At 44.6% G+C, this 23,795-nt stretch overlaps 1 protein-coding gene across 1 annotated transcript in view; it reads left to right on the top strand.

Moving 5' to 3' along the window:
- Positions 1-223: 223 nt before the first annotated feature.
- ABL2 (ABL proto-oncogene 2, non-receptor tyrosine kinase) overlaps positions 224-23,795 on the top strand; it is an 85,061-nt gene continuing 61,489 nt past the window's right edge. The window contains 1 exon segment of the mRNA XM_038757574.1: positions 224-413. Coding sequence (XP_038613502.1) covers positions 224-413 — 190 coding nt within the window.

Raw genomic sequence — 23,795 nt, 5'->3', positions numbered from 1 at the left:
GGGGCGGCGCTCCGGCCCCGCAGTCGGTGGTTAAGATGGCGGCGGGGGCGTGGAGCCGCCGGCGTGGGAGGAGGAGGGAGCGGGAGAGCCCGTGAGGCGGGCACCCGCGGCGGGGCGGGGGCGCGAGGGCGCGGACCGGCTGAGGCGGGGGAGGCGGAGGAGGCTGAGGAGGCGGCGGAATGTGAGGGGGGCGGCCGGGCGGGGGCCGTAGGCGAGCGCGGGGATGGGTCAGCAGGTGGGCCGCGTCGGCGAGGCGCCGGGGCTCCCGCTCCCGCAGCCCCAGCCCCAGCCCCAGCCCCGCGGGCACCGGGCCGCCGGCGCGCCCAGGCCCCACGCCCGAAGGAGGGACCCCAACCCCGCCGCCAGCGCCAACCCCAGCGCCGCCGCCGGATTCAACATCTTCGCTCAGCACGGTGAGGACCCGCGCCCCAACGGACCCAGATAGAGAGACAGAGACATATATATGAGGGACCGGCTCTTACATGTTCCCAGTTTGTCCTTCCCGAGCGCTTAGTCCAGCGCTCTGCACACAGGAGGCGCTCAATAAAGACGATTGATTGATCGATTCTAGACTGTGAGCCCACTGTCGGGTAGGGACCGTCTCTAGATGTTGCCAGTTTGTCCTTCCCGAGCGCTTAGTCCACTGCTCTGCACACAGGAATTGCTCAGTAAAGACGATTGATTGATTGATTCTAGACTGTGAGCCCACCGTTGAGTAGGGACTGTCTCTAGATGTTGCCAATTTGTCCTTCCCAAGCGCTTAGTCCAGTGCTCTGCACAGAGTAGGCGCTCAATAAAGACGATTGATTGATCGATTCTAGACTGTGAGCCCACTGTCGGGTAGGGACCGTCTCTAGGTGTTGCCAGTTTGTCCTTCCCGAGCGCTTAGTCCAGCGCTCTGCACACAGGAGGCGCTCAATAAAGACGATTGATTGATCGATTCTCGACTGTGAGCCCACTGTCGGGTAGGGACCGTCTCTAGATGTTGCCAGTTTGTCCTTCCCGAGCGCTTAGTCCGGCGCTCTGCACACAGGAAGCGCTCAATAAATGCCATTGATTGATTGATTGATTGTAGACTGTGAGCCCACTGTTGGGTAGGGACCGTCTCTAGATGTTGCCAATTTGTCCTTCCCGAGCGCTTAATCCAGTGCTCTGCACACAGGAAGCGCTCAATAAAGACGATTGATGATGATATATCTATATGTACGTATTTATTACTCTATTTATTGATTATCTTGTCCGTATCTGTTCTATTGATTTCGTTTTGTGAGGATGTTTGGTTCTGTTCTCGGTCTCCCCCCCATTCTAGACTGTGAGCCCACTGTTGGGTAGGGACCGTCTCTAGATGTTGCCAATTTGTCCTTCCCAAGTGCTTAGTCCACTGCTCTGCACACAGGAAGCGCTCAATAAATACGATTGATGATGATATATCTATATGTACATATTTATTACTCTGTTTATTGATTATCTTGTCCGTATCTGTTCTATTGATTGCATTTGGTGAGGATGTTTGGTTCTGTTCTCGGTCTCCCCCCCATTCTAGACTGTGAGCCCACTGTTGGGTAGGGACCGTCTCTGGATGTTGCCAATTTGTCCTTCCCAAGCGCTTAGTCCACTGCTCTGCACACAGGAAGCGCTCAATAAATACGATTGATGATGATATATCTATATGTACATATTTATTACTCTGTTTATTGATTATCTTGTCCGTATCTGTTCTATTGATTTCATTTGGTGAGGATGTTTGGTTTTGTTCTCGGTCTCCCCCTTCTCGACTGTGAGCCCACTGTTGGGTAGGGACCGTCTCTAGATGTTGCCAGTTTGTCCTTCCCGAGCACTTAGTCCACTGCTCTGCACACAGGAAGCGCTCAATAAAGACAATTGATTGATTGATTCTAGACTGTGAGCCCACTGTCGGGTAGGGACCGTCTCTAGATGTTGCCAGTTTGTCCTTCCCGAGCGCTTAGTCCACTGCTCTGCACACAGGAATTGCTCAGTAAAGACGATTGATTGATTGATTCTAGACTGTGAGCCCACCGTTGAGTAGGGACTGTCTCTAGATGTTGCCAATTTGTCCTTCCCAAGCGCTTAGTCCAGTGCTCTGCACAGAGTAGGCGCTCAATAAAGACGATTGATTGATCGATTCTAGACTGTGAGCCCACTGTTGGGTAGGGACCGTCTCTAGATGTTGCCAGTTTGTCCTTCCCGAGCGCTTAGTCCAGCGCTCTGCACACAGGAAGCGCTCAATAAAGACGATTGATTGATCGATTCTAGACTGTGAGCCCACTGTTGGGTAGGGACCGTCTCTAGATGTTGCCAATTTGTCCTTCCCGAGCGCTTAGTCCAGTGCTCTGCACACAGGAAGCGCTCAATAAATACGATTGATGATGATATATCTATATGTACATATTTATTACTCTATTGATTATTTTGTCCGTATCTGTTCTATTTATTTCATTTGGTGAGGATGTTTGGTTTTGTTCTCTGTCTCCCCCCCCCCCCCCCCCCACAGACTGTGAGCCCACTGTTGGGTAGGGACCGTCTCTAGGTGTTGCCAATTTGTCCTTCCCGAGCGCTTAGTCCAGTGCTCTGCACACACGAAGCGCTCAATAAATACGATTGATTGATTGATTCTAGACTGTGAGCCCACTGTTGGGTAGGGACCGTCTCTAGATGTTGCCAATTTGTCCTTCCCGAGCGCTTAATCCAGTGCTCTGCACACAGGAAGCGCTCAATAAAGACGATTGATGATGATATATCTATATGTACGTATTTATTACTCTATTTATTGATTATCTTGTCCGTATCTGTTCTATTGATTTCGTTTGGTGAGGATGTTTGGTTTTGTTCTCTGTCTCCCCCTTCTCGACTGTGAGCCCACTGTTGGGTAGGGACCGTCTCTAGATGTTGCCAGTTTGTCCTTCCCGAGCGCTTAGTCCACTGCTCTGCACACAGGAAGCGCTCAATAAAGACGATTGATTGATTGATTCTAGACTGTGAGCCCACTGTTGGGTAGGGACCGTCTCTAGATGTTGCCAATTTGTCCTTCCCAAGCGCTTAGTCCACTGCTCTGCACACAGGAAGCGCTCAATAAAGACGATTGATTGATTGATCGATTCTAGACTGTGAGCCCACTGTTGGGTAGGGGCCGTCTCTAGATGGTGCCAACTTGGACTTCCCGAGCGCTTAGTCCAGTGCTCTGCACATAGGAAGCGCTCAATAAATACGATTGATGATGATATATCTATACGTGCATATTTATTACTCTGTTTATTGATTATCTTGTCCGTATCTGTTCTATTGATTTCATTTTGTGAGGATGTTTGGTTTTGTTCTCTGTCTCCCCCCCCATTCTAGACTGTGAGCCCACTGTTGGGTAGGGACCGTCTCTAGATGTTGCCAATTTGTCCTTCCCGAGCGCTTAGTCCAGTGCTCTGCACATAGGAAGCGCTCAATAAAGACGATTGATGATGATATATCTATATGTACATATTTATTACTCTGTTTATTGATTATCTTGTCCGTATCTGTTCTATTTATTTCATTTGGTGAGGATGTTTGGTTTTGTTCTCGGCCTCCCCCTTCTCGACTGTGAGCCCACTGTTGGGTAGGGACCATCTCTAGATGTTGCCAACTTGTCCTTCCCGAGCGCTTAGTCCAGTGCTCTGCACACAGGAAGCGCTCAATAAATACGATTGATGATGATATATCTATATGTACATATTTACTACTCTATTGATTATCTTGTCCATATCTGTTCTATTGATTTCATTTTGTGAGGATGTTTGGTTTTGTTCTCTGTCTCCCCGCCCCCCGACTGTGAGCCCACTGTTGGGTAGGGACCGTCTCTGGATGTTGCCAACTTGTCCTTCCCGAGCGCTTAGTCCAGTGCTCTGCACACAGTAAGCGCTCAATAAAGACGATTGATTGATTCTAGACTGTGAACCCACTGTCGGGTAGGGACCGTCTCTAGATGTTGCCAATTTGTCCTTCCCGAGCGCTTAGTCCAGTGCTCTGCACACAGGAAGCGCTCAATAAATACGATTGATGATGATGATATATCTATATGTACATATTTATTACTCTATATATTGATTATCTTGTCCGTATCTGTTCTATTGATTTCGTTTTGTGAGGATGTTTGGTTCTGTTCTCGGTCTCCCCCCCATTCTAGACTGTGAGCCCACTGTTGGGTAGGGACCATCTCTAGATGTTGCCAGCTTGGACTTCCCAAGCGCTTAGTCCAGTGCTCTGCACACAGGAAGCGCCCAATAAATATGATTGATTGATTCTAGACTGTGAGCCCACTGTTGGGTAGGGACCGTCTCTAGATGTTGCCAGCTTGGACTTCCCAAACGCTTAGTCCAGTGCTCTGCACACAGGAAGCGCCCAATAAATATGATTGATTGATTCTAGACTGTGAGCCCACTGTTGGGTAGGGACCGTCTCTAGATGTTGCCAGCTTGGACTTCCCAAGCGCTTAGTCCAGTGCTCTGCACACAGGAAGCGCTCAGTAAAGACGATTGATTGATTCAGTCTCTCACCCCTATCCCACCAAGTGGGTCGAGAGAGACGGAAGAAGGGGCCGCAGAGTGTGCCTGCCGATGCCGAATATCTTCTAGGCGGTGAGCCCACTGTTGGGTAAGGACTGTCTCCATATGTTGCCAAGCGCTTAGTACAGTGCTGTGCACACAGTGAGCGCTCAATAAACACGATTGAATGAATGAATGAATGAATAATCACGGTGGCATCTGTTAAGCGCTCACTACATGCAAAGCACTGTTCAGGTGGCGGGGGAAGAGCGCCCGCGTTCTGGGATTCGAGAAGGTGTGAACCCTTCTCCCTCCTTCCCCCTCCCCATCTAATAATAATATTCATCGATTCATTCCATCGTATTGAGCGCTTACTGTGTGCAGAGCACTGTACTAAGCGCTTGGGAAGTACAAGTTGGCAACATATAGACAAGTTGGCAAATAATAATAATAATAATGGCGTTTGTTAAGCGCTTACCATGTGCAAAGCACTGTTCTAAGCCCCGGGGAGGATACAAGGTGATCAGATTGTCCCACGTGAGGCTCACAGTCTTCATCCCCATTTTACAGATGAGGTAGCCGAGGCGCAGGTAAATTAAGTGACTTGCCCAAAGTCAAACAGCTGACAATTACTTGTACATATCTATTCTGTTTATTTTATTTTGTTAATATGTTTTGTTTTGTTCTCTGTCTCCCCCTTCTAGACTGTGAGCCTGCTGTTGGGTAGGGACCGTCTCTATATGTTGCCAACTTGTACTTCCCAAGCGCTTAGTACAGTGCTGTGCACACAGTAAGCGCTCAATAAATACGATTGATTGATTGAATTGGCAGAGGAGGGATTTGAACCCACGACCTCTGACTCCCAAGCCCGTGCTCTTTCCACTGAGCCACACCATCTTCCTCCTCCCCCTCCCCATCCCCGCCGCCTTCTCTCCTTCCCCTCCCCACAGCACCTGTATATATGTATATATGTTTGTACATAGTTATTACTCTATTTGTACATATTCTATTTTGTTAATATGTTTTGTTCTGTTCTCCGTCTCCCCCTTCTAGACTGTGAGCCTGCTGTTGGGTAGGGACCGTCTCTATATGTTGCCAACTTGTACTTCCCAAGCGCTTAGTACAGTGCTCTGCACACAGGAAGCGCTCAATAAATACGATTGAATGAATGAATGAACCCCTCCTGCCCAAGGTGTGGGGGAGGAAAGGGACGGAGGCACCCGACGGGGTGGAGAGGGAAGAAAATGGGAGTTAATGGACGCGTCAGGAGGTTGGGTAGGGGAGAACTGTAACTCCGAAAGATCAGCAGGAGGAAGGGAAGGAAGGGTTGCTAGGTGAATTCCAGAGGTGGAGATGGATGGGGAGATTAAGAACCTGTGAGAGTTTACCTAGGTGGAATTCTGGAATTTTAGGACAGTGGTTTTCCGAATCCCTTTGGAAGTGAGCTCAATAAATACGATTGATTGATTGATTGAGCTGTTGCCCAGGTATTGGGTGGGGGGGCGTTTAATGGGTAGGTGGAAGAGTGGGGTGTAGTGGGGAGAGAGTGTCTTGTGGGTGGCAGGTTGGTTGTATGGAGGAAATAGGGTGTTACCAACAAAGGTTGGTAGTTTTGCGCGGACCGTCCACGAGCTGCTCTCCAGGGAAGGGAATTTTTGATGCAGGGAGTGCAAAAGTTATCTTCGAACCAGCTATTCCATCTAGGATACCTGGGCACCTCCTAAGCAAAGAAATTGGGGAGGAAGTTGAGGGTCAGCAGCTCCCAGGGAAGTCGTTCAAGGAGTTCTTTGGTATTACGCTCTGGGGGTGGGGAGGGTAAGTATTTCCTGGGAAAGGGTAAGGTGAAAAGAGTAAGCCAAGTTCAAAGGACTTGTTTTGGTGGTGGGGGTGGGGGGTAGAGTTATTTGAAGAAATGTTTAGTAATTTGTTCCCTGGATGGCGTGGGGGTCTTGGATTGGATTTCTGCACACTCTGATGTTTTGGGATAGAACACTCCAATTGATGTTCAGTCCTGAGTCATGTCTCCGGAGGCTTCATTGTAAATTCCGGAACCTGCTACTGACATGTGAATTGCCGTTGGGGTGACATATTCAGGTGGGGGAAGTAGGTTTTATTCTCTGAACGGCCTTGAAAATTCCCTCGAAGGTGGATGTGGTGCCACACGTATTGAGAGACGGATTATTATAGGCAAATCTCATGAAGGCTGTTAGTTATTGTTAGCCAAGACATAACTATAAGCCTTTTGTCCACAAGCATATTAGTGTGTCAGTTAATTAATGGTGTTTTTGAACACTTTGTGCAGGTCACTCTGTATTAAAGGCTTGAAAGCCTACAGCACTGGTAGGCACATTCCCTGTTGTCAGAGAGCTTACAGTCTAATGCAGGGAGACAGACATTAAAATATATTACCAAAAGATTATTTGGTCTCATTCAGTCCACTTTCCTGCATTTTCCTTTTCTAAGGCTGGTCACCTCATTGCTCGTCACCCTCTCTCTTCAGTCACTCAATCAGTGATATATATTGAGTGCTTACTGTGCGCAGAACACGGTACTTAGTGCTTTAGGGACTACAGTGGAGTAGGCGGATCCAACCCCTTGCTTCTAGGATTTTATAATGTAGGAGGGGAGAGAGACATTGAAATAAATTATACAGATATGGAAACAAAGGATTTGTAGATAAATACCATGGTATCAGAGCACTTTAGGGGGTATGAATTTTGGGGCATAGGCAATGCAGAAAGGAGGGAGAATAGGTTGGGGGGTGGTGAGGGGGTTAACCAGGGAAGGCGTCCTGGAGGTGGTATGATTTTAGTGAGATTTTGAAAATGGGGAGAGCGGTGTTGTGTCGAATATAAATATAGTGGGGTAGATTCAACCTGTGTACAACCTGATTAGCTTGTATTCACCCCAGCGCTCAGTACAATGCCTGGCACACAGTAAGCGCTTAACAAATACTATTAACAAAATGAAGAGGGAAGAAGGTTCAGGAGGGAGGGAGGATGGGAGCAAGGGTTCGACGCCGAAAGAGATGAAATTGAGGCACAGTAAGTAGGTTGGTGTTAGAACAAAATGTGCAGGCTCGGTTTTAGGGGGAGAGAGGAGAGGTTAGGAGGGAAAGCATTAATCGAATGCCTTAAAGTTGATAGTAAAGAGTTTCTGTTTAGTGCAGAAGTGGCGGGCAACCATTGGAGGTTTTTGAGGAATGGGAGGATGTTTGCAGAATGTTTCTAGGAAGAAAAAATACGGGTGACAGAGTGAAGTACAGCTGGGAGGGGGAGAAGCTGAAGTCAGGGAGGTCAGCGAGGAGGCTGATACAGTAGTTAACGTGGGATACAAGGACTTGGACCAGTGTGGTAGCAGTTTGGAAAGAAGAAGGGGTGAATCCTAGGATTTGGTGATTGAATATTTGGGTTGAAGGAAAGAGATGAGTCACAGATAATGCCAAGGATGCAGGCTTGTGAGACAGGGGAAGGGGGTCACGGTGGCAACATTGATTCAGTCGTATTTATTAAGTGCTTACTGTGTGCAGAGCACTGTACTAAGCGCTTGGGAATGTACAATACAGCAATAAAGAGAGACAATCCCTGCCCCAAACGAGCCCACAAACTAAATGAGGGGAGACAGACATCAATACAAATAAACAGATATCAATTTAAATAAAATTACAACTATATACATCAGTGCTGTGGGGTGGGGAGAGGTGGGGAAGAGCAAAGCAATAGTGAGGGGAAGTCGGGGGAGGCGAGAGCTGCAGCCTTATGATAGCTGAATTTACCATCTCTTTAATTGAGGAAGCTGGCACCTTGATCCTTTTGGTGTAGACATTGCCATTGGCCTTAAAGTAAACTGTCCCCTTTACTTAGAGTGGTGGTGGCATTATGGACTAGCCCGCGGACCACCAGTGGTTTGTGGTACACACTTGGAGAGCCGTTTACATAATGCAAATGGCACGTTGTGTGTTTTTCTCTAGATGTTTCACATCACAAGTGGTGGATTTTTTGTGTTGGTTTTTTTTTTTTACCATTTTTTCCCTTATAATTGATGAACACAGGCCAGCTTATTAGTACCGTATGCTAAAAAAAACTGTTCCTATGCCAGCAGTCATTTGGGCGAGTTGGCAAGAATAATGTCATTTGGTCGGGGGGGGTGGGGGGGGAATAAAAGCATAAATGGTGCATGATTTTTTGAGCTCTTACTGAATTGAGCCTTTTTGTTCTTTAACTCTTCATTTTATCAGTTGATGAGCTTTCAGTTTTGAGACCAATCTATAAAGTTGGGCATACTTTACATCCTCTAGCCCCAGCCTTACTTCTAATTGATTTATGGATAATGCTCCCTCTTTTAAGTTAGTGCATTTCCACTTCAACCAGGTGCTGGGACATATACATAGTCCTGTGTTTAGGCCACCTTTCATCAAGAGGCACTGCATCTTCATGGGAGGCAGAGACTCCCCCAGAGGGGCAGTTAAATCGGGCTTTTCCATTGATCTACAGGGGTGTTGGTTTCTGGAAGCATTTCAGTCCATCAGTAGTATTCACTGAACACTGACTCTGTGCAGAGTCCTGTACTGAGCGCTTGGCAAAGTCCAAAATCAATTGTAGGGCACACAATAAGTGCTTAATAAATATGATTGAATTGTATTTGAGTGTTCGTTTATTCTCTACCAAACACTGAACTAAGTACTTGAGAGGGTACAATAGACTGTCGTCACGATCCTTCCTTCCTCTCCCCCTCGTCCCCCCTCCATCCCCCCATCTTACCTCCTTCCCTTCCCCACAGCACCTGTATATATGTATATATGTTTGTACATATTTATTACTCTATTTTACTTGTACATATCTATTCTATTTATTTTATTTTGTTAGTATGTTTGGTTTTGGTCTCTGTCTCCCCCTTTTAGACTGTGAGCCCACTTTTGGGTAAGGACTGTCTCTATATGTTGCCAACTTGTACTTCCCAAGCGCTTAGTACAGTGCTCTGCACACAGTAAGCGCTCAATAAATACGATTGATGATGATGATGATCCTTGCTCATACGGAATTGTAGTGTGGGGTATACAACCCAGTTTGCTTCTAATTCCATAGTTCTTTCTAATCCCCTGAAGACTCGTGTGATGGGAAGCAAGCAAGTAAGGCCCGCTACTGTTGCAAGTGACCTGGCCTCTCAGTGAAGTGGCAAAATCAATGGTATTTATTGAGTGCTTACTGTTTGTAGAGCACTGTACTAAACACTTGGGAGAGTACGATGTAACAGAGTTGGAAGACATGATCCCTGCTCGAAATGAGCTTGCAGTCTAGAAGGACAGGGAGAGTGGTGGGAGATGTCAGAGCAGCAGTAGCATGATTCCCAGAGATCCTGAAGTATCACTTGTAGCGTCCTTCTGGGTTCACAACACTGTACACACAGGGACATGTCCCAAGGGAGATCAGAAGATAAGCTTCAGGGACTTGAATGACTTGCAGAGTAACTGACTGAGAAGTGCGCGCAGGGTCAGGACAAGAGGTTAAAGTTGTAGAAACAACCCAAGTGGCACTTTCTAACCTTGGAGTCTTGATGCAAGCCGGTATGCTTAAATGTTTGTCTTTATGATCATATTTTTCTGCAACATGTTAACATAGACTACTTGTTATACTGTTGAGAAGAGTTCACAAATTTCTGCAGTGAAAAGTATTGAAAGTGATACGTCATGACGCTTATTGAAATCCTAAACCTCATCAATAGTCATACACCAGGATCAATCCAGAGATTAACTGGGATTTCGACTTATGAAACCGTGACTGGAGACATTTTCTCTTAGGTGCTCAACTTTCCTTTTCATTTAATTTTTGGTTTTGGTTTTAAAGTTAGAACTTTGGGGAGTTAACAGACGCAGAAGTTGGGCTTAAAATTGTGTTTATGAAAAATTTTGATTATGGAGACTCTCAATCTTGTCCCGAGAAACTTTTACACGGTTAATTTTTTCAAAGAATGTTGCTTCGGGAGGGTCATTTTTTGCTCCTCAGTTTATTGGGAAATGTGGTACTTCTCAGTGATTAGATCCATCATCTGGCTATTTTAAAAAAAAGTCTTTAGGTTAAGTACTTAATCTCCTGGTAAGGTCCTTCCTATTCACCAAATTGGTTCATTGAAAGGTTAAGCCCCTCGCCCAGGGCCTCACAAATCAGTGGCAGCATTTAGAATAGGATTTTGGTTTTCAGTTTGCATTCACAAAAGGGCGTGTGTTTCGGTGTCACTTGGTAAATTTTCCGTTCCTGTCAACCCCTTATTGAAGCGGTTCTCTAATTGTCTTTAATGAAGATACTTGAAAGGTTTCTTTTACCAAAGGTGAGTAAGTGGTACTGGGATAGACCCCGGGATAGGTTCCGCAATAGCTCCAAGGGCTCTTCCTAGGTGAAGCCAAGCACTGCCCTTCCCCCAGGTCCTAGCCTGCCACTGAGGAAATAAGACCTCTAGAATCCTGCTCTGAGGACCTGAAGAAACAAAGAAGCTCAGACTGGGGATAGCGTAGAGGCTTACTACATGGCGTCACTGACTTTTGGGGTTTCTCCCTCTAGACTGTAAGCACGCTGTGGGCAGGGGAAGGTATCTGCCAAGTCTGTTATATCGTACTCTCCCAAACACTTTGTATGGTGCTCTGCACATAGTAAACACTTAACAGATATGATGGTTGATTCATTCCCTCCCACATCAGCACACTGCTTGCAAAGAGGTGCAGCCCTTATCATCAGTCGTATTTATTGAGCGCTTACTGTGTGCAGAGCACTGTACTAAGCGCTTGAAGCCCTTATCCTTCTGCTGTCTCTCCTTTTCCCCTCAGCGACCTCCATAGCAGCGATGCCTCTCCGGAGAGGGGAGTTCTTAAGTCGACAAGTCTGGGAACTGGCAGATGGACCATTCTTTTAGTTACCATCTTGAAAATCAGCAGCAAAATCTTAGGCAACCATTCGCGGTCTTTTGGTCATAGAACGAGCTCCCTGATATTACCTCACATGTCCTTTTGTGTGGAAAAACAAAAAGACATTAAGGTTTTACCGCTGATCCCTGTCACCTCCAGTGTAGAGACCTAACTTAGACACACCAAGAGGAAGGCTCTTTAGACGTCTCCGTACTGACATCTGTGTACATGCTTGTGGAGTGTAGCAGATGGCATCTCTGCTGAAAAATTGGCATTTGTATAGGTGCCCTGGTATAACAGAGCAGCTTTAACTGCAAATAGTTGTGCACCCATCTCAACAGTAGAGCAGGTAGCCTGTAAAATAGGCTCTGTAAAAATATGGTCAAATATGTGTGCTCCTCAGTCTACTCTTGGCATGAAGACACCAAGGTAAGAGAGCTTGTTGGTTGGGTGGTTGGTTCTCTAAACATAAAAATGTATACTGTGTTAACATTACAAATAATGAGGACAGTGTTTGAAACTGAAGTGCTTGAAAAGAGCCTGTGGAAATCCATATAAGGAAATGTGTGTGGCAGTTAAAAGTGTGACACAGATTAATTTTTTTATTTGCACCTGTAACAAGTGATGGTTTTTCATATATATATATATATACACATATATATATGTATACACACACACACACACACACACACACACACACACACGGCAGGTGGCAAGCAATCTTCTAGACTGCAGTTCCTCAGTTGGTTCTTTGATTTTTTTTTTAAGAGATCTCATCTGTGGTACTAGTGTTTCTGTTGAGACGTTTTGATAACCTGTTCATTTTACAAATAGAGGCAGATTGCTAGTTGCTATTTACAGTGTGCGTGTTTGTAAGAGAGAAAAAGACAGACACAGTCATGTTCCCAGTGGTAACCCGTGGTTACTAAATTTTCTGATTTGTGTTCCTGAATTGTGATGTGCATAATCCAAGAACTGTATGTTCATTACCGGCAGTGTGTTAATTAGGAAGTTTTGTTGAATGCCTTCAGTCAAACAAATGGAAAATTCGCATTATTAAGTGCCATCAAGTTTAGGGTTGTATGTTTTCTAAAATAGTATTTAACTTCCTGGATTTGGTATCTCCTAAGGCTGTAATAGCGCTAACTCTTCAGTGGTGTTGCCTGATTCCTTGTAGAAAACCTTGCCAGTATTGAATTAGCTTTCGATCTAGCAGAACACAAAGCTCATCAGGACCAGGCAATTTGCCTTCCTGGTTTGCTTCCCAGGAGAGGAGGAGTTTAAGGACTTTCTACAAGGTCAAGTGAAGCAGTCTGTGCCTTAAAAACAATACATGTACAGTATATTTGTAATTTTGTTAATTTGATCTTCTAAGACAGTAGGTCCTTAATCTAATTCAAGTAAATTAGCACGTACCTAAGAGTAAATGAACGTTGGAAATTATCTTCAACAGATTCTGAATTTGCTGTGTGCATTTCAAATTAAAATGAGCCAGCTGTACTACTTTGATGAGTTTACATTTGTGCCATAAGAATAGTATTTATGTAATTAAAAATAGATGAGTAACCAGGCTGGTGGTTAGAATTATTAATAGGATTTAATTGATCAAGAAATAAAGAAAGGGAGGTCGATCATTTCTGTGACCGCCTCATTGAATTCTAAAGAGAGAGCCGTCATTCAGACTCGAACAAGGTGCCACTGATGGTGAAATTCTCCTCCAGGTGCTTATGGGAGTGAAAAGGACTAAATGGGACCCCAAGTCCTTCCTGACTGCATTCTGTACTCAAAAATTTGAGCCCTTGCTGTGCTGCTGGGTTTGTGGCATTTTTCTGTTTTCATGTTTGCATCTATTTCATAATCCTTAGGAAGTTTGAATTTTTTTTTAATGGCATTTATTAAGCGCTCGCTATGTGCAGAGCACTGTTCTAAGCGCTGGAATTAAATTAAATTTCACTGAATTAAATTCAGTGAAAGTGTAGTTGGAACATGTAGGTGACATTGTTGAATCTACCAAATAATTATTCATTGAACTTTATTATATCCCTCTTTATAAAGCTCTCTGAAGCTAATACTTTTAAGGGAAACCACAATAGAGGTAACTCCAACAAACCCACGGGAATTTTATGGATTTCTTCTGTCTTACAGGGAGCAGATAGGGTGAGTTGAATGTTTTCGGCAATACTTCTAGGATTCATTGAACGTATATTTTGAAAATGATCTTTCTTAGTGATTATTTGGGTCACCAAAAGATGAAATGACATTCTACACAGTTTGACCTAGGACATGGCAGAGGAAAAACCTGTTTCTTTAGTTATTATCCTGAAGAGAGAAATATGCATCATACTTAGATTAGCATACATATGTAATTGCCTTAGAATTTAGGGGCTAGCCTTCCACTGTACTTATAGCCATTGAGTAGTGGTTGTCTGGCTACTGAAGGACTTAATAACATTTCATTATTTTTTTTATCATACTCTGTATCAGTGCTTAAATTTGGGCAACTGTAAATCTTCTCTCAGATCAGGGCTACACCTTATTTTAGTCACAGATCAATTTATTTTTACAACATTGCTGACCTCTCATTAACTTACTGTAAGTCTGAATCTGAGGTGTCAAGTGGTAAATGATGCAAAATTGATATTTAAGCAATATGAAATGATGTCTCGAGCCCAACAGTTAAAAACTTTCATTTACTTATTACCTGGGTAAATCATGTAGAATTTAACAGAATCTTCGAGCTGGGGTTTTTGTATGTGAAAGGACTGGGAAATGTATCCTTGATTCACATCTGAAGGAGAGTCAGTATTTACTATTAAAGCCCAGACTATAATAATAAAAAAAAAAACTACCTTGTGTTTATTTGGCATCTTTTTCCTGAGAATGTGCCTCGTGGTATTTTGTTCTCAGCATCCCTGTGAGTTAGGTAAAGTATGATTTTTCTCCATTTAGCAGATAGTGAATCTCTAAAACAGAAAGGTCACTCAGTCACTGGTGTACTGACACTAGGCTTCCAGATTCCCCAGTTTTGCAGTGCTTTTGTACAAGTGTAACTCATCATCCAATACTGAAAAGCATACATTGTCTTCAATATATTTTTCCTGGACCCTTGGCCTGATCCGGTATGGTATTTCTCACGTTCTTAGGTTCATTTGGATATTTTGTAGAATAATGAGTTAATATTATTTTTCTCTTTCACCTATACTAGAGTGAAACATATTTTTCAAGCAGCTTCCATAACTAGGTTGATGGGTTAAAATTTGCCTTAGTGGCTGATAGTGGCAATACATTAAGAATGTATTTTTCAGACAGGGTCACTAATTGAAGCAGAAGTTGAATCTTGTGGATCCAAACTGGAGCAAGATTAATGTCAAAATAATCCAAAATTGAGGAAATTGTTTCTAAGTGAGTTTGAATGATGGAGTGTGTATTATTTGCATTTTTATTCATGCCGTCTCTCCATTAAAATGGATAATTGGGAATTTACTGTAATTCCATGTCTTTTGATGGTATTTTTCTTTATTTGTCTTTCAGATGAGGATTCTGGTAATAGAGTTCTTTTTTATTTGTTTATTATTTTTAGGAATATATTCTAATATGTGTCCAGAGCATCAGAGATTGGCACTTGTTGACTTGTTTTGAGAGACTAGATTCTCTTGTATTAACATTTCAAATTTCCAAAGTGAGTGGGTTGGAAAATGGCAGGTGAGTTTCAATGTGAGCAAGTGCAAGATAATTCACAAAGGGAAAGAATAACTCAAATTACAATTACATGATGTTGGGCACTGAGCTATCAGTCACAGTTCAAGGAAGAGCTCTTGGTGTAATTGCTGACTGTTCTGTGAAACCATTTGATTCAGAGTGCATTCTAAAAGATGAGTCAAATTCTGGAAGAGTATAGAAAGGAAAATGCTTTTCCCGGGGTGTTTGCCCCTGAAATAGTGTGTGCAGTTTAGGAATGATATAATAGAGTTGGGAAGCCAGGTTGATCAGGAGGATCCTCTGTAGGTGGAGAGACAGAAAAGATTAGGTCTCTTCAGTCTAGAAGGAGGAAAAGAAAGATGGGATGAAAATGAAGGATGAGGTGAATAGGAAATTTTTTTCACCAAATTTCACACCAGGATGAAATTTGAAGATGGTAGGTTCAAAACAAACACAGGATACTACTTCACACAGTGAGTGCCAAATGATAAAACTCATTACCACGGGAAAGTTGTGCAGGCTACAAATACCAGCAGTTTCGGAGTTTGGCCATGGATATCTTCATAGATGATCATCCTGTAATGCAATAGCAGAAGGAACAGCTAGTGGTCTTAGATGGTCCATCCCTAACCGATGGAGAGGGTGTTAAGCAGTACAGTTGTCACACAGTTTCTCCAAACCGCCTGTTAGCCTGGGAAAGATGGACCATTTCTCTCACCCAGTAGTAGCATTTCTTCGTTGGTCCTTCCTCCCTACCTATGCATTTAAATGCTCACAACCCCTTTAGCACCTATTTTATCCAGCAGCAGAGGCAAACTGTGGGAGGCAGAGGAGGAGCCCGTGGAAGAAACGGAGAAGGAACAGCCAGAGAGATAGGAGAACCAGGAAAGGAAAGTGTCAGTGAAGCCAAGGTTAGATAATATTTCCAGTAGAAGGGAGTGGTCAACAGTATCGAAGGCTACTGAGAGGTCACGGAGGATTAGGACGGAGTAGAGGCCATTGGATTTGGCAAGGAGAACACTGGTAATCTTTGAGAGGGCAACTTCTGTGGAATGAATGGGACTGAAGACAGAATGGAGGAGATCAAGGAGAGAATTGGAAGAGAGGAAGTGGAAATAGTGAGTGTAGACCACTGGCTCAAGGAGCTGTAGGAGGGAGATGGGGCAGTAACTGGAAGGGGCCTTGGGTCAAGGGAAGGGTTTTTTTTTTTAGGACAGGGGAGACCTGCATGTTTGAAAGCAGTGGGGAAAAAGCCCTTTAAGAGTGAACAGTTGAAGATGACGGTCAGGAAGGGAAGAATTGAGGGACAAATGCTTTGATAAGGAGCGAAGGGGTAGGGTTGGAGGTGCAGGTGGAGGAAGTGGATTTCTAGAGGAGGCAGATCTCTTGAGATACTGTTGGGAAAGATGGGAGAGTTGAAGGAGGGCCAGAAGGAGGGAGGGACTGGAGAGGAGCGGGGGAGATTTTAATTAGACACCTGATGGTTTCAGTGCACTTAAAGTACATAGTCAGGTCATTAAGGTCAAGAGATGGGGAAGTTGGGAGGACGGGGGTTTGAGGAGAGTTAAACGTCTGAAAAAATTAGTGAGGACAGTGGGCATGGAATTCAATAGGGATGGAGAAATAATGTTGCTGGGCAGAGGAGAAGGCAGAGATAAAGCAAACAAGGATGAACTTGATTTTCCCTATCCCACCACTGACCCCTTACCCATGTTCTGTCTGGCCTGGAACTCCCACCCCCTTCATGTCTGACAAATGGTCACTCTCCGAGCCACCTTCAAAGCTTTATTAAATTACATCTCCTCCAAAGGGCTTCCCCGACCTAGACCTCATGTCCCCGACTTCCTCTCCCTTCTGGGTTATCCTCACACCTGGATCTGTACCCTATGTTCACCCCACCCACCCTCAGCCGCATGGCACTTAAGTACGTAGAGGAGCAGAGTGGTCTAGCGAAAAGAACACGGTCCTGGGTGTCAGAAGACCTCTCGGTTCTAATCCCCACTTGTTTGCTGGGTGACCTTGGGCAAAGTCACTTAACTTCTCTGTACCTTAATGACCTGATCTGTAAAATGGGGATTATGACTGTGAGCCTGATGTGGGAGAGGGACTGTGTTCAAACTACTTATCTTTTATATATGGAAGTGCGTAGTACAGTGCCTGGCAACATAGTAAGTGCTTAACAAATACCATTTTTAAAAGATCCATAATTTATTTTAATGTGTGTCTCTCCTGCTATACTGTAAGCTCATTGTGGGCAGGGAATGTGGCTACCAACTCTTTTATAATGTGCTCTGCACATAGTAAGCGCTCAATAAAGTGCGATTGATTGACCGCCACAGCTACAGTAGCCGACACAGCCATCCCCAGATTGTAAATTCTGTGGAGAAATATGGCTGCTGATTTTGATCTTCCTGCTGGGGTTGGACAGAGCAGGGTGGTGTCAGCTCCAGGATTATGCATCTGCCTGTGCCTTCTGATAATTTTTATTTATTATAATATTTAATAGAGGGGTGGTGCTAATTTTGAGATTTAGGTGGGCCTTTTAGATTGCTGGATATTGTTAGTACAGTGCTAAGTGCTTAGTACAGTGCCAAGTGCTTAGTACAGTGCTTTGCACATAGTAAGCACTCAGTAAACATGATTGAATATTTCATGGCCTTCGGTAACATTGACTTGGGGGTGAGCATGGACAAAGGGCAGAGTAGTTCAAGCTATTATAGGAGACCCCCCTCTTGCCAATTAGGAATGAAGATGTGGCCAATTTCCACCCACATAGCACCCTGGAAAGGTTGGGGTTAGTGTCATGTCAGCCCTGCAACTAGACAGACATGGGGTGGTGGGAGATGTGTTGCCAAGGAGGAGGTTGCCAGGGTGTAGTCCCTGGAGAATTTTGGTTCCGTGGCCTTATCCGCAGTACCCAACTTGGTCCAACTCTCCGATTTCCAGTTCTTGGCCAAATTCTAAAATCGACTTAAGTAGTGCCCTGTAGCTCAGTTCAGCCCCACGTCCTCCCCTGGCATCAAAATGATAATGGTAGTGGTACTTAAGCGTTCATTATGTGCCAAAAATTGTACTAAGCGTTGGGGTAGATTCAAGATAATCAGGTTGGGCACAGTCCCTGTCCCTCATGGGGGCTTGGAGCTAGGAGTGGAAGAGAGGTGTGTGACCATGCTTCTGGCACCATTTTAGTATGACCGGGAGCTGGAGAATCGGGGGGCTTATGATGGAAGGGGAAGAGAGATATTCCCTCCTCCAAAGTTGTCGGGGATTGTTGGGGGTGGCAGAAGGGGAGAGCGGATCTCACTGAAGCAGCATGGCCTAGTGGAAGGAGCATGAGTCTGGGAATCAGAGGATCTGGGTTCTAATTTCAGATCTGTTCCTGGTCATCTGTGATTTTGGGCACTCTCTGCGCCACAGTTACCTCATTTGTATAATGGAGGTTAAGTCCCCCTGTCCCTGATTTAGACTGTGACCTCGTTTTGGGACAGGGATTACCTTGTATCTACCCCAGCAGTGAGAACTATTGGGCTCCACATAGTAAGTGCTTAACAAATATTATTATTATTGTTATTTTTACTATTATTCTATAGGACGGTATTCCCAGATCTGGTAGATGGAAGTTTTTAACGTTGCCACAGAGGGAATAAATGAACTTGGGATTCAGAAGCCATGGCAGAGGGAGGCTGAGGGCTGACGATTGAAAAAACGGATTTAAAGGTGTCCAGGTACAGTCTCTGTTTTGGGATGGGAAGCAGACTAACTGAAGACCAGACTGTCCAGTTTTTGTTGTTGTTTTCTCTAAGTTTCCAGAAATATTTTCCAAAAAAAAAAAGTAAAAAAGAAATTTAGGAAATCACCATTTTATTCGAAAGTGTCTGTATTTTAAGCATGTATGGGATTAATTGGTGACTTAATCGAAATTTTTGCTTAGGAGAACTGGGATTAAAAAGAAGTTTTTTCTACCTTGAGTTTCTGCCTGAGATTGGGCATTTTCTGGGAAAATTATGTATGGAGCAAAGCTAGTAGCTATTTGCAAGCAATATCTCACCTAACAGCATTTGCCAATAGTCAGGCAAGGGACCAATTTCAGATGTCCTTTAGTAGTAGTTAATCCGGTAGCCTTGGGCCAAGGTTAATTTTGATGTCTAAAATGAGCTGTAAACACATGGTAGCATATTGTGTTTGGGCTCGTTCTCTGCTGTGGCTCAATTGCTAGATTCCAGAGCCTCTTGGTATAGTTTATATCCGTGTACACGGTATTTGGTACAGTGCCATTGAGTTTGGAAATACAAGCAACCGCAGCTCTTCTTCTAGTAGTTCAACCTAACACTTTGTTTCCAGCGTTTATGTGAATCATAATTGTATCTTTTGTTCTGGACTGAACTGATTCAATTTCCCCTTGTTATGACTATCCCACTGAACAGTTCCCTGTAGTTACCGGGCCCCACTGAAATGATGCTTCAGAGTAGTTGCAGTGTAATGTTGAGGCTTCAGAACTTTCTTTTAAATGGTATTTAAGTGCTTACTATGTGCCAGGCACTGTACTAAATGTTGTGGTGATACAAGCCAATGAGGTTAGACACAGTCCATGCCCCACGTGGGGCTCGCAGTCTTAACCTGCATTTTACAGATGAAGTAACAGATGCACAGAGAAGTTAAGTGACTTGCCCAAGGTCACCCAGTAGACAAGTGACAGACCCGGAATTAGAATCCAGGTCCTTCTAACTCCCAGGTCCCTGCTTAATTCACTAGGCCGCCCTTCTACTCTAAAAATTAAAATTAAACTATGAAACAGCTGTTATGGTGAGATTCGGAGTTAGGAGATTGTAAACACCACTGGAGGGCAAGGGCAGGGGTATCAGTCAATCAGTGGTATTTATTGAGTGCTCACTGTTTGCAGAGCACTGTACTAAGCACTTGGGAGCGTACAGTATGACAGAGTTGGTAGATTGTACAGAGTGCTGGGACAGTTACAAGATAACCAGAATGGACAAAGTCTCACACAGGACTCATTACAGGAAGAGAGAGGAGGTATTTTATTCCCATTGTACAGCTGAGGAAACAGAGATCCGCAGAAATGGAAGTGACTTGCACATGGGCTTGTGCTCTAGGCCAGCTGCAGAGCTGGAACCCCAGTGTCCTTTCTCCCAGTCTCGTGCCCTTTCCATTAGGCCACGCTATATTCTCCCAAGCACTTGGTTCGGTGCTGTCACACAGCATACACTCAGTTGATACTAATGAATATCTTTTGTACATTAGGCAGGCAGGTCAACAGGATATCTTCAAGTTCTACTGTTGGCTGTGGTATCCACAGCAGTGGTGGCAATGGGGAGGTCAGTGTGGACCAAGGCAGGAGAGGGCAAGACAATAGCTGAATGCTTCCGAGAGTTTCTACTTTTGGCCCCTACAGATTGCTGTGGCACAACTACTGGCAGTTTATGCTGTGGCTTTTCTCCTCGCTGATTCCCATCCACACTGTTTATCGAAGGCTCGCTGAGTGTGGAGCACAGAGCTCCACTCCGCACCGAGCCTGCCTCTCCGGATGAGCATGTGAGTCCGGATGTGTATCCGAGTGAATGGTAGGTAGGGTAGCCGAGGGTCTGGTTTTATTCTGGACAGTCCGGGCTTCAGTTAGTCTGCCTCTAGTCCCAAAACAGAGATTGCCCTGGCCACCTTTAAGCCCGTTTTTTCCATCGTCAGCCCTCAGCCTCCCTCTGCCATGGCTCCTGAATCCCAAGTTCAGTGACTTGGAAGCAACGCCCATATTCAGAGGGATCAAGGAGGGGGAGTGCAAAGACTCTGGCACAAGATGGGGCCAGGGAGCTTCCCGGGGAAATGTTCTGATCTCATCACTTTGGCAGAATGGCACGTATGACGCTTCATGTCTGTAATGCAAATGACATCATGAGTCTCTGTGTCCTTTTTTTTTTTTGCAGTGCAGTCGGTGACCACCCTAGTGGGGAGGGTACTTGTCTCTTGACCTGCTGATTTTGTCTCCTGACTCTTGTCACTGCTTTCCCTTGCTCTCCCTTTGCCTCTGTCACTGTCTTCTTTTTCTCTCTGTCTTGTATGTGATTCTCCTGTCTCTGGGTATGTCTCCCTGTCCAGTCTGCTCTTCGGCTTTGCTCTATCTCTACTGCACTTTTTTTCTCCTCCTGTATGTTGAATTATTGGGCTTCACCTTCTGGGAGTCATGTCCCCAGAAATCCCATCACCCTACTTTGAACTTTGAATATAGTCACTTTAGATTGCCTCCAACGTATATGAGTCAACAAACAATCATATCTGATGAGCTAAAAAGAGTGTTCTGCCCTTCCATTCACCACACCTAGTTTGGATTTAGTCATACCTGTAGTATTATAGATGGGGAAGATTTAGCGACTGTGTATGAAGGCCCATGGTCTCTAATTTCTTCCAGTATTGAAGTTTCCCTTGAGTGTTCTTTACCTTAAGGGTAAGGAGGGCTTATCCAGGTGATTTATGTGAACGACAGTGAGCTCCAGGAGCTAGGTTGGTAGGTCCAGAGAGCAGTTAGTGCAGTGCTCTTCACACAGGCTTTCATTAGATACTGTTCCTCTCCCCCTCCTCCACCTCCCCATCCCCCAACCCTACCTCCTTCCCCTCCCCACAGCACTTGTATATATGTTTGTACATATTTATTACTCTATTTTACTTGTACATATTTACTATTCTATTTATTTTATTTTGTTAATATGTTTTGTTGTCTGTCTCCCCCTTCTAAACTGTGAGCCCGCTGTTGGGTAGGGACCATCTCTATATGTTGCCAACTTGTACTTCCCAAGCGCTTAGTACAGTGCTCTGCACACAGTAAGTGCTCAATAAATACGATAGAATGAATGAGTGAATTCTGCTTGGCTAGTGGAGAGCCCTTTGGCACAGGATTTGTAGGGAGAGGTTTAAATCAATTATTTAAACCTTTTTCATTTTTAACAGATATATGAGATTGCACTTCATTTAACACTTCATTTCCGACCTCCCCAAAGTCACTCCCCCCTCCCTCCAGTGTGCATAACAATATAGCCTCCCTCCTTTTACATAAGAGGAAAAATGAGAAAAAATCCAAATTCATCCAAAAGTGCCTCACTTTCCACTTCCATTTTTCCAGAGTTTTGAATCTTAGAACTGGAAGAGGCCTAGGAAAATCATATTTGTGCATGGGAAGGCTAAAAAAGGAGAGGTCACGTGCTTGCCAGGCCGTTGCAATTTAGGTTAAAGAAGTGCCCCACCTTTGCCCATGTTGTTTGTGGGAGGTTGGCAACAGTGGTGAACCCCGAGAAGGGTGGAGAGGAAAGAGATAAGGACACTAGGATGGCTGAAGAGAAGCAGCGTGGCTAGCTTGGCATAGGGGATAGAGCTTGGGCCTGGGAATCAGAAGGACATGTGTTCTAATCTGGGCTTAGCTACACTTCTGCTCTGTGACATTGGTCAAGTCACCTCTCTGGGCCTCAGTTACTTCATCTGTAAAATGGGGATTAAGAACGTGAGCCTCATGTCATAAAGAAACTGTGTCTAACCTGATTAACTTGCATCTACCCCAGTTCTTAGAACAGTGCTTGGCACTTAGTGCTTAACAAGTAGTATAATTGTTATTATTATTATTATTAGAAGAGGTAGCCTGGTTTAATGGTGACCAGAAGTTAGCATGTTGGATGGTTGACTCCCTCATGTAGTTAGTTACCTGATGGGCCCTGACTACAGGGAAGAAGCTTGTGCTTCCTCTGTCTCCCTTGTTTTTAGTCACCCCATTCAGCTCCCCATACAGTATCTGCTTGGGAATCATATTACTATTTTCCATGCATGAACAGCCCAGCACGGGTATTTTCAGGTGTTTACCTGGAGAACTGGCAAAGTAGTCAATCAATAGCTTGCAGATTCCCCGTAGCGTTCTCCCACAGATCCCACCAGACAGGCCACTTTGTGTTGTTAATTGCCAAAGTGCTTCTGGGTTGGCTGTTGAAGCAGTGTGGCTCTGTAGAAAGAGCACAGACTGAGGTCTTGGGTTCTAATTCTGGCTCTGCCACTTGTCAGCTGTGTGACCTTGGGCAAGTCACTTATCTTCTCTGGGCTTCAGTTCCCTCATTTGTAAAATGAGGATGAAGACTGTGAGCCCCACTTGGGACAACCGAATTACCTGGTATTTACCCCAGTAGAACAGTGCTTGGCACATAGTAAGCGCTTAACAAACACCAACATTATTATTGAAGAATATTGATAATGACATTCTTCAGAATCACAAGGTGGCATTAGGCCACAGGATAATTCAGCAGACACAGGTTCTGGAGAAATGTAAGACCAAAAGTGCTTGACACCAAAAACACTAGGCTCAGAGCACAGTGTGACTGTCTTTTTAAGAGAACTGCAAGGTTTTAATTTCTGGTTTAGTGCGTAAAGTCGTACCGAATAATATAGGAATCTTAAAAATGATTGAGCAATTCTTGAAAAACTGTTTTGGGCTAACCTGGAACAGGTAAGCCCCACATGGTTTCATATATACCTGAAGACCTTTCTCTTTATATTGGTGCCCCTAGAGACAGAGGTGTTCTAGAAGCATTGCTTTTACTCAGAAGCCCCTTACTTGGTTTCCAGTAATGGAAGGATAATGCAGACCTAAAGATTTGTGGCCTTAGGAATGCAATCTTTTTAATATT

Source organism: Tachyglossus aculeatus, chromosome 16, assembly GCF_015852505.1.
Source record: "Tachyglossus aculeatus isolate mTacAcu1 chromosome 16, mTacAcu1.pri, whole genome shotgun sequence".
Classification (NCBI taxonomy): domain Eukaryota; kingdom Metazoa; phylum Chordata; class Mammalia; order Monotremata; family Tachyglossidae; genus Tachyglossus; species Tachyglossus aculeatus.
Note: the sequence above shows the minus strand (reverse complement) of the source record. Positions and strands in the feature narration are given on the sequence as shown.